Source organism: Scyliorhinus canicula, chromosome 16, assembly GCF_902713615.1.
Source record: "Scyliorhinus canicula chromosome 16, sScyCan1.1, whole genome shotgun sequence".
Classification (NCBI taxonomy): domain Eukaryota; kingdom Metazoa; phylum Chordata; class Chondrichthyes; order Carcharhiniformes; family Scyliorhinidae; genus Scyliorhinus; species Scyliorhinus canicula.
This window is the reverse complement of record NC_052161.1, coordinates 37,793,861-37,808,124: the sequence shown is the minus strand read 5'-3', so window position 1 is coordinate 37,808,124 and position 14,264 is coordinate 37,793,861. Positions and strand designations below refer to the sequence as shown.

Sequence of the window (14,264 nt, the reverse complement as noted above, 5' to 3'; positions counted from 1 at the left end):
CCTCTGAAAACGGTTGCTGTCTATTTGGTGAAGGTAGACCAAAAGTCCTGAAGGGAGTGAGTTCCTGGCTTTTAACCCAGCGACAATAAAGGAACAGCAATTACAGTTCCAAATCAGGATGTCATTTGGCTTGGAAGGGAACCTGCAGGTGGTGGTGTTCCCATGTATATTTTGCCCTCGTCCTTCTAGGTGGTAGCGGTTGGAAGGTGCTGCAGGAGGTGGCTTTGTGGAATTACTGCAGTATATCTTGTTGGTTCCCTCACTACAAGAGGGAAAAATATACTTAACGTCATCCTCGTCAATCTGCCTGCTGCAAGTACATCTGTCCATGACAGTATCAGTAGAAGTGACCACCACACAGTCCTTGTGGAGACAAAGCCCCGTCTTCACATTGAAGAATCGTGTTGTGTGGCACTACCACCGTGCTAAACGGTATAGACTTCGAACAGATCTAGAAACTCAAACTGGGCATCCATGAGGCGCTGTGGGCAATCAGCAGCAGAATTGTATTCTACCACAATTTGCAACCTCATGGCCCGGCATATCCCCACTTTACCATTACCATCAAGCCAGGGGATCAACCCTGGTTCAAAGAAGAGTGTAGGAGAGCATGCCCAGAGCCTCAGGCATACTGATAAATGAGGTGTCAACCTGGTGAAGCTACAACACAGGACTACTTGTTGCAAAACAGCATAAGCAGCAAGTAATAGACACAGCTAAGCAATTCCACAACGAACACATCAGATTAATGCTCTGCAGTCCTGTCGCATCCAGCCATGAATGGTGGTGGACAATTAAACAACTCACTGGGGGAGGAGGCTCCACAAATATCCCCATCCTCAATGATGGAGGTCCCAGCACATATGTGCAAAAGATAAGGCTAAGGCAGTCACAACAATTTTCAGCCAGAAGTGCTGAGTGGGTGATCCATCTGTCTCCTCCAGAGGTCCTCAGTATCACAGATGTCAGTCTCCAGCCAACACTATTTACTCCACGTGATATCAAGAAATGGCTGAAGGCACTGGATACTGTAAAGGCTATGGGCCCTGACAATATTCCGGCAATGTTACTGAAGAACTGTGCTCCAGAACTTGCCGCACCTCTAAAAAAAACAAGCTGTTCCAGTACAGTTACAACACTGGCATCTACCCGGCAATCTGGGAAATTGCCCAGGTATGTCCTGTACAGAGGAAGCAGGATAAATCTAACCCAGTCAACTACTTCCCTATCAGTCTACTCTCCACATCAGCAAAGTGATGGAAGGAGTCAAGCAGCACTTATTCAGCAATAACCTGCTCACAGACACTCAGTTTGGGTTCCGGCAAGGTCACTCAGCTCCTGACCTCATTACAGCCTTGGTTCAAACATGGACAAAAGAGCTGAATGCTAGAGGTGAGGTGAAAGTAACTGCCCTTGACATCAAGGTAACATCTGATCGAGTATGGCATCAAGGAGCCCTAACTAAACTGGAATCAATGGGAATCAGGGAGGAAACACTCCGCTGGTTGGCGTCATTCCTGGCACATAGGAAGATGGTTGTGGTGGTTTGGAGGTCAGCTCAGCTCCAGGACATCACTGCAGGAGTTCCTCAGGGTAGTGTCCTAAGCCCAACCATCTTCAACTGATGACCCAACTTCCCTTTCATCATAAGCTCAGAAGTGTTTGCGGATGACTGCACAATTTTTGGCACCATTCATGACTCCTCAGATTAAGAAGCAGTGCATGTCCAATCTGGACAATATCCAGGCTTGGGCTGAGAAGTGGCAAAGTTTCAATCGCACCACATAAGTACCAGGCAATGACCATCTCCTATAACGTTGAGATGCTGGCGTTAGACTGATCATTGCCCGAATGTTGCTCAAGTGTTGCTGCATTTGGACATGGACTGCTTCAGTAACTGAGGTATTACAAATAGTGCCGAACATTGTTCACTGATGATTTTCCTTTTTGTAGCCGTTTTGTACAAAGGAGTTGCTCACTTGGCCTTTCAGAGGCTGGTTAAGAGTCAACCACACTGCTGGGGGTCTGAAGTCTCATGTAGTGGGCAGCACGGTAGCACAGTGGTTAGTACAATTGCTTCACAACTCCAGGGTCCCAGGTTCAATTCCCGGCTTGGGTCACTGTCTGTGTGGAGTCTGCACGTTTTCACCGTGTCTGCATGGGTTTCCTCCGGGTGCTCCGGTTTCCTCCCACACAGTGTAAAGATGTACGGGTTAGGTGGATTGGCCATATAAATTGCCCTTAGTGTCCAAAAAGCTTAAGTAGGGTTACTGGGTTATGGGTTGGAGGCGTGGGCTTGAGTAGGGTGCTCTTTCCAAGGGCCAGTGGTGACTCGATGGGACGAATGGCCTCCTTCTGCACTGTAAATTCTATGATTCTGTAGACTAGGCCATGTAAGTGCGGCAAATTTTCTTTCCTAAAGGACATTAGTGAACCAGATTTTTTGTTTGAGGAACACCAATTGAGTTTCATGGCACTGTAACGGAAATCAGTTTGATTTAATTAATTTACATTCCACCAGCTGTTGTGTTGGGATATGAACCCAGGAGTTTAGCCTGGATCACCAGCCCAGTACATTACCACTACACCACCATATATTCTATATATTTTAATTGTAGCGCTGCATGCTAAGTAGACTTCCACCTTTAAAAGTTTGGAGGGTATGCAGTCGGGCAAGGCCCCAGGACCAGATGGGTATCCTGTAGAATTCTATAGGAAATTCTCAGAGCTGTTGAGCCCGTTATTGCTGAAAACCTTCAACGATGATGTCGCAGGCCTTGATCTCGCTCATCCTTAAGCGAGATAAGGACCCGTTGCAATGGGGCTCCTACAGGCCGATATCGCTCCCTAATGTAGACACCAAACTGGCCACTAGAATTGAAGACTGTGTCCCGGGGGTGATTAATGAAGACCAGACGGGGTTTAAGGGCAGGCAGCTGAACACGAATGTGCGGAGGCTCTTGAACTTGATCATGATGCCTTCGGAAGGAGGGGATGCAGAAGTGGTGGCTGCAATGGATGCGGGAAAAGTCTACAATCTACGGAGTGGAGTACCTGTGGGACGTGTTAGGCAGATTTGGATTTGGCGAGGAATTCATAGGGTGGGTCAAATGACTGTATCAGGCCCCCGTAACATGTGTGTCCACGAACTGGCTGCGGTCGGAGTACTTTAGGCTGCATCAAGGAACGAGGCAGGGGTGCCCCCTGTCCCCCCCTGCTGTTTGCCCTGGCAATCGAGCCGTTGTCAATGGCGTTGAGATGTCTAGAAACTGGAGGGGGTTGGTTCAGGGAGGGGAGGAACATCGTGTTTCACTGTACGCGGATGACCTGCTCCTGTATATTTCAGATCCGGTGGAGGGGATGGGGGAGGTCGTGCAGATCCTAAAAGATTTCAGGGATTTCTCGGGGTATAAGTTGAATGTCGGGAAAAGCGAGCTTTTTGTGATCCATGCGAGGGGCCAGGAAAAAAGACTGGAAGAGCTCCTGCTCAAGATGGTAGAGAGGAGCTTTCGCTACTTGGGCATACAGGTGGCTAAGAGTTGGGATGCCCTGCACAAGCTCAACCTAACGTGGCTTGCGGATCAGATGGAGGGAGACTTTAAGAGGTGGGACATGCTACCGCTTTCCCTGGTGAGCAGTATGCAGTCCGTGAAGATGACAGTCCTCCCCAGGTTCTTGTTCGTCTTCAAGTGCCTTCCTATCCTCATCCCCAAGTCCTTCTTCAAGTGGGTGAACAGGATTATCACGGGATTTGTGTGGGCAAACAAGACCCCGCGAGTTAAAAGACTGTTCTTAGAGCGCAGTCGGGGGGGGAGGGGGGCTGGCTGGCGCTGCCGAACGTCTGCAGCTATTATTGGGCAGCGAACATATCCATGATTCAGAAATGGGTAGTAGAGGGGGAGGGGGTGGCATGGAAGCGGCGTCTTGCAGGGATACTAGCTTGGGGGCACTGATAACGGCACCGCTCCCGCCGGCACGGTACACCATGAGCCCGGTGACGATGGTGGCACTGAGGATCTGGGGTAGGTGGAGAAGGCACAGGGGGGAGGTAGGGGCCTCAGTCTGGACCCCGGGACAAAACAACCACAGGTTCGTCCCGGGTAGAATGGACAGAGGGTTTCTAAGCTGGCACAAAGCGCGTATCAAAAGGATGGGGGACTTGTTTATAGATGGGACTTTTGCTAGCCTGAGGGCGCTGGAGGCGAAATTCAGGTTGCCCCCAGGGATTACCTTTAGGTACCTGCAAGTCCGTGCTTTCTTGAAGAAGTAGGTGGTGGACTTTCCACTGCTACCTGCCCGCAGGATACAGGACAGGGTGGTCTCGGGCATGTGGGTAGGAGACGGAAAGGTATCAGACATATACCAGGAGCTGCAGGAGGCGGAGGAGGCCTCGGCGGAGGAGCTGAAGGGAAAGTGGGAGGAGGAGCTGGGTGAGGACCTGTGGGCGGACGCCCTGGCAGGGTCAATTCCTCATCTTGTGCCAGGCTTAGCTTGATTCAGTTTAAGGTGGTACACATGACAGCGGCAAGAATGAGCAAGTTCTTCGGGGTGGAGGACAGATGTGTGATGTGTTCAGGGAGCCCAGCAAACCATGTCCATATGTTTTGGGCATGCCCGGCACTTAAAGAATTCTGGCGAGGCTTTGCAAAGGCTATGTCCAAGGTCTTGGACACTCAGGTAAAGCCGAGTCTGGGGATAGCGATATTTGGGGTGTCAGAAGATTTGGGAGTGCAGGAGCCGAAAGAGGCCGGGGTCCTGGCCTTTGCCTCCTTGGTAGCCCGGAGACGGATCTTGTTAATGTGGAGGGATGCGAAACCCCCAAGTGTGGAGACTTGAGTCAGTGACATGGCTGGGTTTCTAGGTTTGGAGAGGATAAAGTTTGCCTTGAGAGGGTCCTTGCTAGGGTTCTCCAGGCGGTGGCAGCCGTTCCTTGACTTTCTCGTGGAACGTTAAGTGAGGTCAGCAGGGGCGGGTATAGTTATCCCACCTTGTTTTGTTAAGTTGTTAATTCCTGTTTTTTTGTTGCCCTCTTTTAGTAGTGGTTTTGTAAAAATTCTGTAAAATTTTGAATAAAAACAAGTTTTTTTTAAAAAGTAGACTGCCACTTTGGCTTTTGACTAGTACCCTCGCTATTTTTGAATTACAAAAATCTCTTTTGTACTTACTATATTAGGCTTAATCTCAAACTGCAAGGACTCATTTGACATCAACCCGTAGCTTTCCTAAACAGAAATAAAAGAAAAAAAAATAATAGAACTATTAGGCTAACTCACCTCTGTCAACAAAATTGCCAACATGTCCTGTCTCTGAAAACGGATAGCAAGGTGTACAAGGGTGTAACCTACATCAAAAGCTGAAGGACGATTCAACAGGCGCACTTCATCTGATACAAGTTGCCGAGCAATGTCACTTCCAGATGACTTGTAAGCTTCTACTGCAGTCAGATCCCCTTCTACTACTCCTGCAGGACACAAAAGCATGCTTGATTCAAGTTACCCACTTCAATGCTGCTATGCAGAACAACAGTTTACATATAATCAGAGGGCTTAAAACTTACGACATGAGCGAATACTGTGAGGACTAGAAACTTAGTCAGCAATTTCTTAGTACTTGCTTTCATGGAACTTCAATTTTTTTTTTGCATTAAATAAAATTGTTTTAAAAGTTAAAAAGATAATTTTCAAATATGAAATCCTCATGAGAAGATACAGCACAAGGGGGGATATTAGACAGAAAATCTGAGAGAGTTACAATAATGCTCTAGAAGGAGAGAAATAAAAATAAAACCGAGTGAAAAAGTTTGCAGCTTTAACCGTCACAAAATTAGAAGAAATCTCAGGGCATATACAGATTTACTAATATTAAAGGGCGTGGATGGGTATGGTGAAGCTTTGATTACCTAATATCCAAGCAAAATCTGTAATATAGTTTCAGCTGTGATAGTTTTCTAATATATTTGATAACAGACAAATGGGATGAAAAAAAAGTTGCAACTTTAACATAGAAAGACAATCATACTCCATTGGGGTACACAATATTTCAAGAGAGATAATTGCAATGGTGGTGGGGTAGCCCTTGAGATGGAGGATGACAAACATACGGATATTACTGAGAAAGGATCTGGCCTCTGAAGATCATAATCTACAGTGCAGAAGGCTGCCATTCGGCCCATCGAGTCTGCATCGGCCCTTGGAAAGAGCACCCTACTGAAGCCCACACCTCCATCCAATCCCTGTAACCCAGTAACCCCCACCTAATTAAGGGCAATTTAGAACGGTCAATCCACCTAACCTGTGTCATGTGGGAGTACCTTTAAGAGATGAGTGTTTAAGAAATGTACCTTTAAGAAATGGGTGTTTATCAGTGATGTCAGAGTGTGCATGAAGCTGGGCTGTCTGTCAGCTTTTTATTTTTGGTTTAGGCTGTTTGCTGCAGGGCGTGTTTTAGTTTTGAGCGTTGGAGCTGAAGTCAGACAAAGCACCTGGTGATTTCTCTGCCATGAAAAGACTATCTCTTGATCATTTGGTGAATTCGGAATTATAAATGCTTTCAGTAGTGAATGTAAACCTGATGTGTTTCTTTTGTCTTCTGGATATTGTTTGGGAAGTTATTAAGGATTACTTAGTGTTGTATTCTTTGGGGGTTGTATTTGAATTGATGCTGCTAAGCTGTGCACTGTATGTTTCAAAAAGGTTAACTTGAGTTCATAGAATAAACATTGTTTTGCTTTAAAAATTACTTTTCCATTTCCGCTGTGCCACACCTGTAGAGGGGGCCGTGTGCTCCCCATAGCACAATCTATTAAAAATTGAGAGTCAGGTGAACTCCATGATACACTTTGGGGTTGTCTAAACCCTGGCCCATAATACTTGCACATCCTTGGACTGTAGGAGAAAACCAGAGCACCTGGAGGAAACTCACTCTAACTGTAGTTATACCACTAGACAGAGCATTAAACAAATAATTATTGGAGCCTGGAACAAGAGCAATATAATAATTATGGGGAACTTTAATCTTCATATAGACTTGGTTAGAATAGTCTAGAATGAGTTTATATATTTATTTATGACAGTTTCTTGGAGCAGAATGTAGTGGAGCGAACTTAGATTTTGAATTGTGCAATGAAGCAGGATTAATGAGTAGTGTCATATTAAAAGATCCACTGGGAAATACTGACCATAATACCTTTCAACTCTACTTTATGCTTAAAGCCTGGTGGACCGGAGAATCCCTCCCCCTCTCGTTTATAATGCTGATGAGTGAAGCCACTGCGGGGGCTGGTGTGGAGATGGGTGGTAGGGTTAGCTGTAAAGATGGATGATAGGGTTAGCTAAGTCCTCAATAGGATTGAGGATAGTCCCCAGTTAGAGCTAATTGTATCCAATTTTTATTTTGCTTTGTTCTATTACTTAGAATGTTGAGAATCCATGCTCATCTCCTTCAAAGCCCTGGGCAGATCATGTATCCTGGAGGACTGGGTTGCTTCCGATTCTTCCCTGGGGCTGGCTTTTTCTTTTTATACAGTAGGGGGAAATGAATAGGAACACACATCGGGGTGGGGTTGGTTAATCCTTGTTCCAATTGTTGAAGTGAGTTTGTATGCTGTGCCTATACTTTCTGGAGCCCTGGGTAGGGTAGACTTGACGATGGAGTTAGGTGGCCTCCTAGTGGTTTCATGAGACGTCTCCTCATTGTGGTCGGGTCTTCCGTTTGGGAGGGGTGGGGGGGGAGCATGTTTTTGTCTATTGACGCACTGCTGCCTTGTCCCCTAGTATCGTCTCTACAATGGCAGACGGTCGGTGGCCAACATCCCTGGACTAGATCAGGCATTCCTCCTTTTTTTTGGGGGGGGGGGTATTTTTCTCTTAATCTGTGTGAAGTGTACCGATATAAAGACATGGTTTCAGTCCCCTCCCAAGACACGCAATTATTGCAATCTTGACTATTCTTCTCTTCAGTGGTGGGGTCTGCCCAGTTGAGGCTAGTGTGATTTTTCCACTGTTAGCAGGGTTGGTCGGTGAGCTGCAGGGCTGACTGAGTGGTAGGTCTTGGTGTGTGCTGGGTGTCAATGTGCTGGACTAGGCACGATCCGGTGCTGTGGTTGGTATCCTGTTACCCCCTTACGCTTGGTTCCTTCTTGAAAGTATATATTAGGGACATCCTGAGAGGCTGGCTTTTTCTTTTGATGTGCTTGAATACCCTTGGTTAATGGACTCCATTGCGCACAAGGGCTTAGGGTTAGCTGAGTCCTGAACTATATCCTGCTGTCCCCCTTATTGTTGGGACATCCCCCTGTCTGAACGAGCGCTTTCTTCTCTTCTTCATTAGTAGGTGGTGGGCAGTCGCCAGTGGAATACGACACTTGGCTGGGTTCTGGCCCTCTTTTATTCTGTGACTTTCTGCTCCTCGTAGTTCTCCCTTTTTAAAAAAAATCCTGTTTCAATTAGGTTGTTGGGGGGCACTGATGTGACTGACCATAATCCGCGTCTATAGCTACTGGTCTTCTATGTATAATCATGTGAAATTATGATCCTTCTATTCTGTGCCCGAGGTTGGTGTTCTGTTGCATCGTGAGGTAGATGTATAACATCCTTTTAGAAATGGGTTCTTGAGTGTTTTCTTTGAATTTTTCCTTTTTTTGTTATGGTAGGTTAAAGGACCAGTGATTGGTTCCTGCAGGGGTACTGACCGGTCTGGTATCAGAGGGGAGGTGGTTACGACGTGTCACTGATGCCTATGGTGCTGCTGGAGTTTAGGGATGTGTGTTGGTGTGCACCTGAACATGGTATGAAGAATTTATCCACACCGCGTGGGAAGGTGTGCACCATTTTACCATGTTTTCATAATCTTATCCTTCTCTCCCTTGTTCTATTCTGGTGTGTATAGAGGCACCTAGTCGAGTCTAATAATTGTATTGAGCCAGCTGTTCCCCTGTCCCCCTCTGTATGCATGCATGTCAAGACATTTATTTTCTTGGCTGAGCTGTACCATCCCTGTGGGTTTGTTGCATTACTTGTTAAAATGTAAAACTTCCAATAAATATACTTATCTTTAAGAGACAAAAATGGAAAATACTGGAAACACTTAGGTCAATTAGCACCCGAGTGTTCAAATGAGCTAGCCCTTTAGCATTACGTCCTGTTCTAACAAAAGATTTATTAATTCCTCTGTTCACATTAAGCTGGTTCACCTATCCCATTAATTTGCCATTTATTTTATGAACCTGAAAGTTTTCAGTGAGCCTCCAGAGTTAATTGTCTTTGCTCCATTTGAACCATATTTTAGCCAGAGTGACACACTGGTTGCTGATATCCATGAGTCCGCCTTCTGTATTTCCCCAGGTAGCACTGGAAGTAGAGCCACTCCAATACCCTTTCTTGAAAACTCATTCTGCTCATTACAACTTAACCATTTTCAGAATTTTTTATTATTTTGCCTCGTCTCCAGTTTGACCTTTTGTTGCAAATGGTTCTGATACATTAATTCCATCATTTTGAATGTTGTAGGGCACCACATATTCATTATTACCCAAAAGGACTATTTTCCAAAAGAAAACTGTACCAAGAGAAAAAAAAACTTTACTCCATAAAATTGGTACGGGATAATATATACACAAATATCTGCACTTGAAAGAATTCATACACAGGAATCAATTCAAACAACTTCAAATCCACTGAATGTCCTGTATAAAACATCTCAAGTGAACTTGGTAGATTGGCACGTGAACTTTAGTTGCACCATAAGCAGTTATCATGTGATTTCCGAGAGAAAGAATTTCTGACAAAAAAAAACAACCTTTGGCAAAGCAAAACTCATCTTACAATTTTTTTAAAGCTTCATCTGAACTAGTCCTCCATACAAACGTTTTTTTTTAAAATCCCAAATGACTGCCATGGCCAGTTTCTAATTCCCATTCCTGTTGAGGACATTCCATGTGGTCGATGTATTAAGTGCATCAGATATCAGTTCTTGTTCCAGCTACTTCCGTAACCAATATGTAAAGTTTTACATGCACACACACTTTTCTTTAATGGGGAATATGCCATGACGCATGTACAATATTTATCAGTGCTGCAGGTGAGAGGTGTTTATGGGACCAATTAACCTAATGCAAGTTCTAGCATAGCGTGTCATAAAGTTGCTCTCAACAATTACATTTCTAGCTTTCATACTCAGCACAATGAAAAGTATACAGAACCATAGAATTCCTACAGTGCAGAAGGACGCCATTCGCCCCATCAAGTCTGTAGGGTAATGTGGAACTCCAATTTAAGAGATTGTAGACTTGCCCTTTGCTACATCAAAAGTATAACAGCACAATCGTTAATGAAACAAAGTTCAGCAGCAGCTGGGCCCAGATCTTATTTAGTCATTTACCAAAATATAAATATTCTCCACTTTCATGCAATGCTATTCATGCAACTTTATGCTTACAGTGCCATTTGCAGCTTATATCTTTGGCAAAGTTGTCACAATAGCGTTTCAAATTTTTAATACATTGGTTTGATCATATTTATTTGTGTGGCCTCTCAATACAACTGCAACTCTTGCTGCAAGTTCTCCTGCCCACTAAAAATTAGTAGCTTATACCTGAATTTACATAAAAAGTTTACCACTGGAAGAATTAATTTTCACTTGTTAGTTATGGATTTACTGTTTTTCCAAATTTCCTGGAGCCCAGTATCTTCAAACAGGGTGAAGTGCATTTAGTACGGGTATTTCTAACATAGAGTTGCCACAACGACATCTACTTTTCTGTACTAGAGGTAACAAGGTAAAAGATAAACAAAAGGATCACCACTGCAATTCACTGCCAACTTTGTTAAAGGACATTATTTTAACTAGTTAAAGAGAATAATTGGATTATTTCAATTAAACACAATGATGACAAGAGATCAAATAAAGAAACTTTAAATCCTAGATTGAAGGAACAAATCAGTTTTATAGTATTTTTTTTTATCTACATGGGTTGCATACTACCAAGGAGTCAAGGGAATATAATGAGGCCCAGAAACCACCAGAGCAATTAGCAAAAAAATACCATTTGATATTTTCAGTGGACAGGACAAGACATCTACTTCAGCTATGGGGGAACGGTGGTAGTATGGAAATACGTGATTTACTCTTAGGTGGTACAGCCATGACAGCCTGAATGACCTCCTTCTGTACAAGTCCCATTCTATGAATGCACAGGGGCAACAATTATGCAATTCTTTCCTAGTCCACTTCTGTACTGTCTCATGTGCATCCCACCTTATAAGTCATATTCTGCAAGATTTAGTGAACTCTATGATAATTACATGCTGATACTGCAGGATATCCTGACCATCTACCAAATATGTTAAATGGTGTATTTTGCTAATTCTTCAGGTGGAGTTCTAGTCCTTATGACATCCACTTGACTCATTAGTAGTCTGCAAACCATGCTGGAACCACGCAGATGAAAACTTTACTTTAAAACTGATAATCTTCAAACTCTGCATACATGTAGAGCGAAATCCAATATTAAGACGCAGATTTATTTTATATCTCCTTCTTCTTCCTACCAAAACAAATCACTTCACACTGCTCTGCATTAAATTTCATCTGCCCTTCTCTATCCATTTCACCAGCTATGTCCTTTTGAAGATTAACATTACCCCCGTGGTTCAAGATACTTGTACGTTTTGTGTCATCTGCAAATTTTGAAAGTATGTCCTGTACGTCTAAGTCTAGGTTATTAATATATTTCAAGAAAGGGTGGCACGGTGGCAGAGAGGTTAGCACTGCTGCCTCATGATGCCGAGGACCCAGGTTCGATTCTGGCCCCGGTCACTGTCAGTATAGAGTTTGCACATTCTCCCCGCATCTGCGTGGGTCTCACACACACCCCAAAAAGCTGTGTAGGGGATTGACCATGCTAGGTTGCCCCTGAATTGAAATAAATGTTTTAAGAATTAATATCCAACAAGAAAAGCAGCAATGTGAACCTCGGAAATTTCACTATATACCTTCCTCCAGTCCAATATAAAACTGTTCACACTTCTGTTCCTTGTCACAGTCAATTTTGTATCCATGCTACTACAGATCCTTTTAATTCTCTTGCTGACAGCCTGGTTATGTGATATGTTATAAAATGACTTTTGGAAGTCCACAAAAACCGCATCCTCAAAAAAACTCAAATCAAATTACTTAAAAACTACTTGCTACTGACAAATATAAATTCATTTTTAAGTTGTTAATTGGCTTTACTCCTTTTACAACTCTGTTATAATTTATATGCCTATAGAAGACTTTGTGATTCCTTTTTATGTTAGCTGCAAACCTCCTCTCTTACTCTCTTTGCTTCTCTTTCTTTTCTCCTTGCAACTTTCTATATTGAGCCTAGTTCTTAATAATAGTATTCACCTGACATCTGTTACAATGCACATGTGAGACTGTGTGGAGTGTGCTAAATAAGGTGGGTGAGCTGCAGGATAGTCATATTGAACCACAATATTGCGGCAATAATGAAGACCTGGCTAAAAGGAGGGGTGGTCTAGATACTTCATATTCAAGGATACAAAGTATTCAGGAAAGATTGGGAAGGAATGGGAGGAAGGTTGGAGCATTGATTTTGAACACTTCTATCAAATTCCTTCTTACCCTTCTCCAAAGACACATTTTCTGCTTCTTCGTAGTCTCTATCTCTTCATCATCTAGCAGGCCTTAAATTTGTTTTCCCCCCTCTTCCCCTTGTGGGAATGCACCCTGACTGTACACAATTATCTCCTCTTAAAAGGCAGATGTTCAGTTACAGTCTTGCTTGCCAACCTTGGATTAGCTGGGGCAGGTCTTCTCTCACCCCTGTGGTACAGAAAACATGATGTGGAGATGCCGGCATTGGGCTGGGGTGTGCACAGCAAGAAGTCTTACAACACCAGGTTAAAGTCCAATAGGTTTGTTTGGAATCATTAGCTTTCGGAGCATAGCTCCTTCATCAGCTGTTGAAGGAGCTGCGTTCTGAAGCTAATGATTCCAAACAAATCTGTTGGACTTTAACCTGGTGTTGTAAGACTTCTTACTGTACTGAAAACAAGCTGAGAAGATACACATAGGCCAGGAGCAGGAACAGTCTCACAAGACCCTGGCTGGAATCGATACTAGAATGCAAGAGCATTCAAGTCAATACATAATATGTTACCGCCAAACTGACTTTGTGATTACACACTCCAACGAACAAGACCATGCTATGAAATGTAACAAACATCCAGACACAGGTGATCAACTTTGCAACAGGACAAAGAATAGAAAAAAAGCCATCAGACTCCATAATGAGCTGATGGCTGGTCAGACGAGGGTGTTTCAGAGGACAATGGATCTTGATCGAATCATCGTGGAGTGTCCTGTCTTTCCCATTAACAAGTTGGGGTCTGGATAGGACAATGGCCAGTTGTGGGCGTAAACCTATGACTCAATCCTACCATATCAGTATAAAGAAAGGAACATCGGACAGATCTTCAGCAATAATCTGGAAGTCCCCCAAGTACAACCATCACAAGAAGAAAGGACCCTGGGTTTTGAACCCAGAGAAGACTTCCATATCGAGTGATCGTAGCCTGCAAGCCTCCTTCACTAATTGCGGGTAAAACCCAAAGCTCAGCTCTGGGGCTGAGTCATATTTTGTTGAGTAAGAGAATTGTGAATATAATTGTGTTAAACCATGAGCCTGTTTTGTCCTTTGTTCACCTCGCAAATAAGGACACATGGGTAAAACCTTTAAGTAAACTGGTCGAAAGTATCTGAGGTTTTACAGGTACAACACCCCACTAGGTTTCCCTCCACAATTCTCACTCCAAATTGATCCTTGTTCTTTTCCTTGGCCAATTTAAACCTTCTGATATCATGATCACTGCCCACTAAATATTCCCCTACTGACACTTGATCAATCTCATTCAGCAGGGCTAAACACAACAATACCACCATCATTGGACAAGAAACATACCAATATAGATTATCCTGAACATACTCTCAAATTCTTGCATCTCTCTGACCTTTACACTATTGCTACCTGGTCTACATTAGGATAATTGAAGTTGCCCATAGAATAATCTATAGTTTTTGCATCTGTCTGCTATTTCCTTGCAAATTTGTTCCGTTCATCTTTCCCAATGGTTGGTAGTCTCTGGAATACACCCATTGTTTCTTCGTTCCAAGAAAAAGCCCCCCCTCTTTCTTTGCCTAAAAACCTTGAATCCTGGGATGTTTCATTCCTAGTCCTGCTCTTTTCTGAGCCAGGTCTCCAT

At 43.7% G+C, this 14,264-nt stretch overlaps 1 protein-coding gene across 5 annotated transcripts in view; it reads right to left on the bottom strand.

The window, feature by feature from the left end:
* Nucleotides 1-14,264, bottom strand: part of LOC119979707 (ubiquitin thioesterase ZRANB1) — a 105,415-nt gene that overhangs the window by 64,148 nt on the left and 27,003 nt on the right. For 4 of the 5 annotated variants that reach the window (XM_038822265.1, XM_038822264.1, XM_038822262.1 and 1 more), the window contains one exon: nt 5,274-5,461. In XM_038822265.1, the coding sequence (XP_038678193.1) occupies nt 5,274-5,461 (188 nt within the window). Of the gene's footprint in view, nt 1-5,165; nt 5,223-5,273; nt 5,462-14,264 lie in introns of all 5 variants that reach the window. The other variant, XM_038822267.1, reaches the window with a different exon arrangement.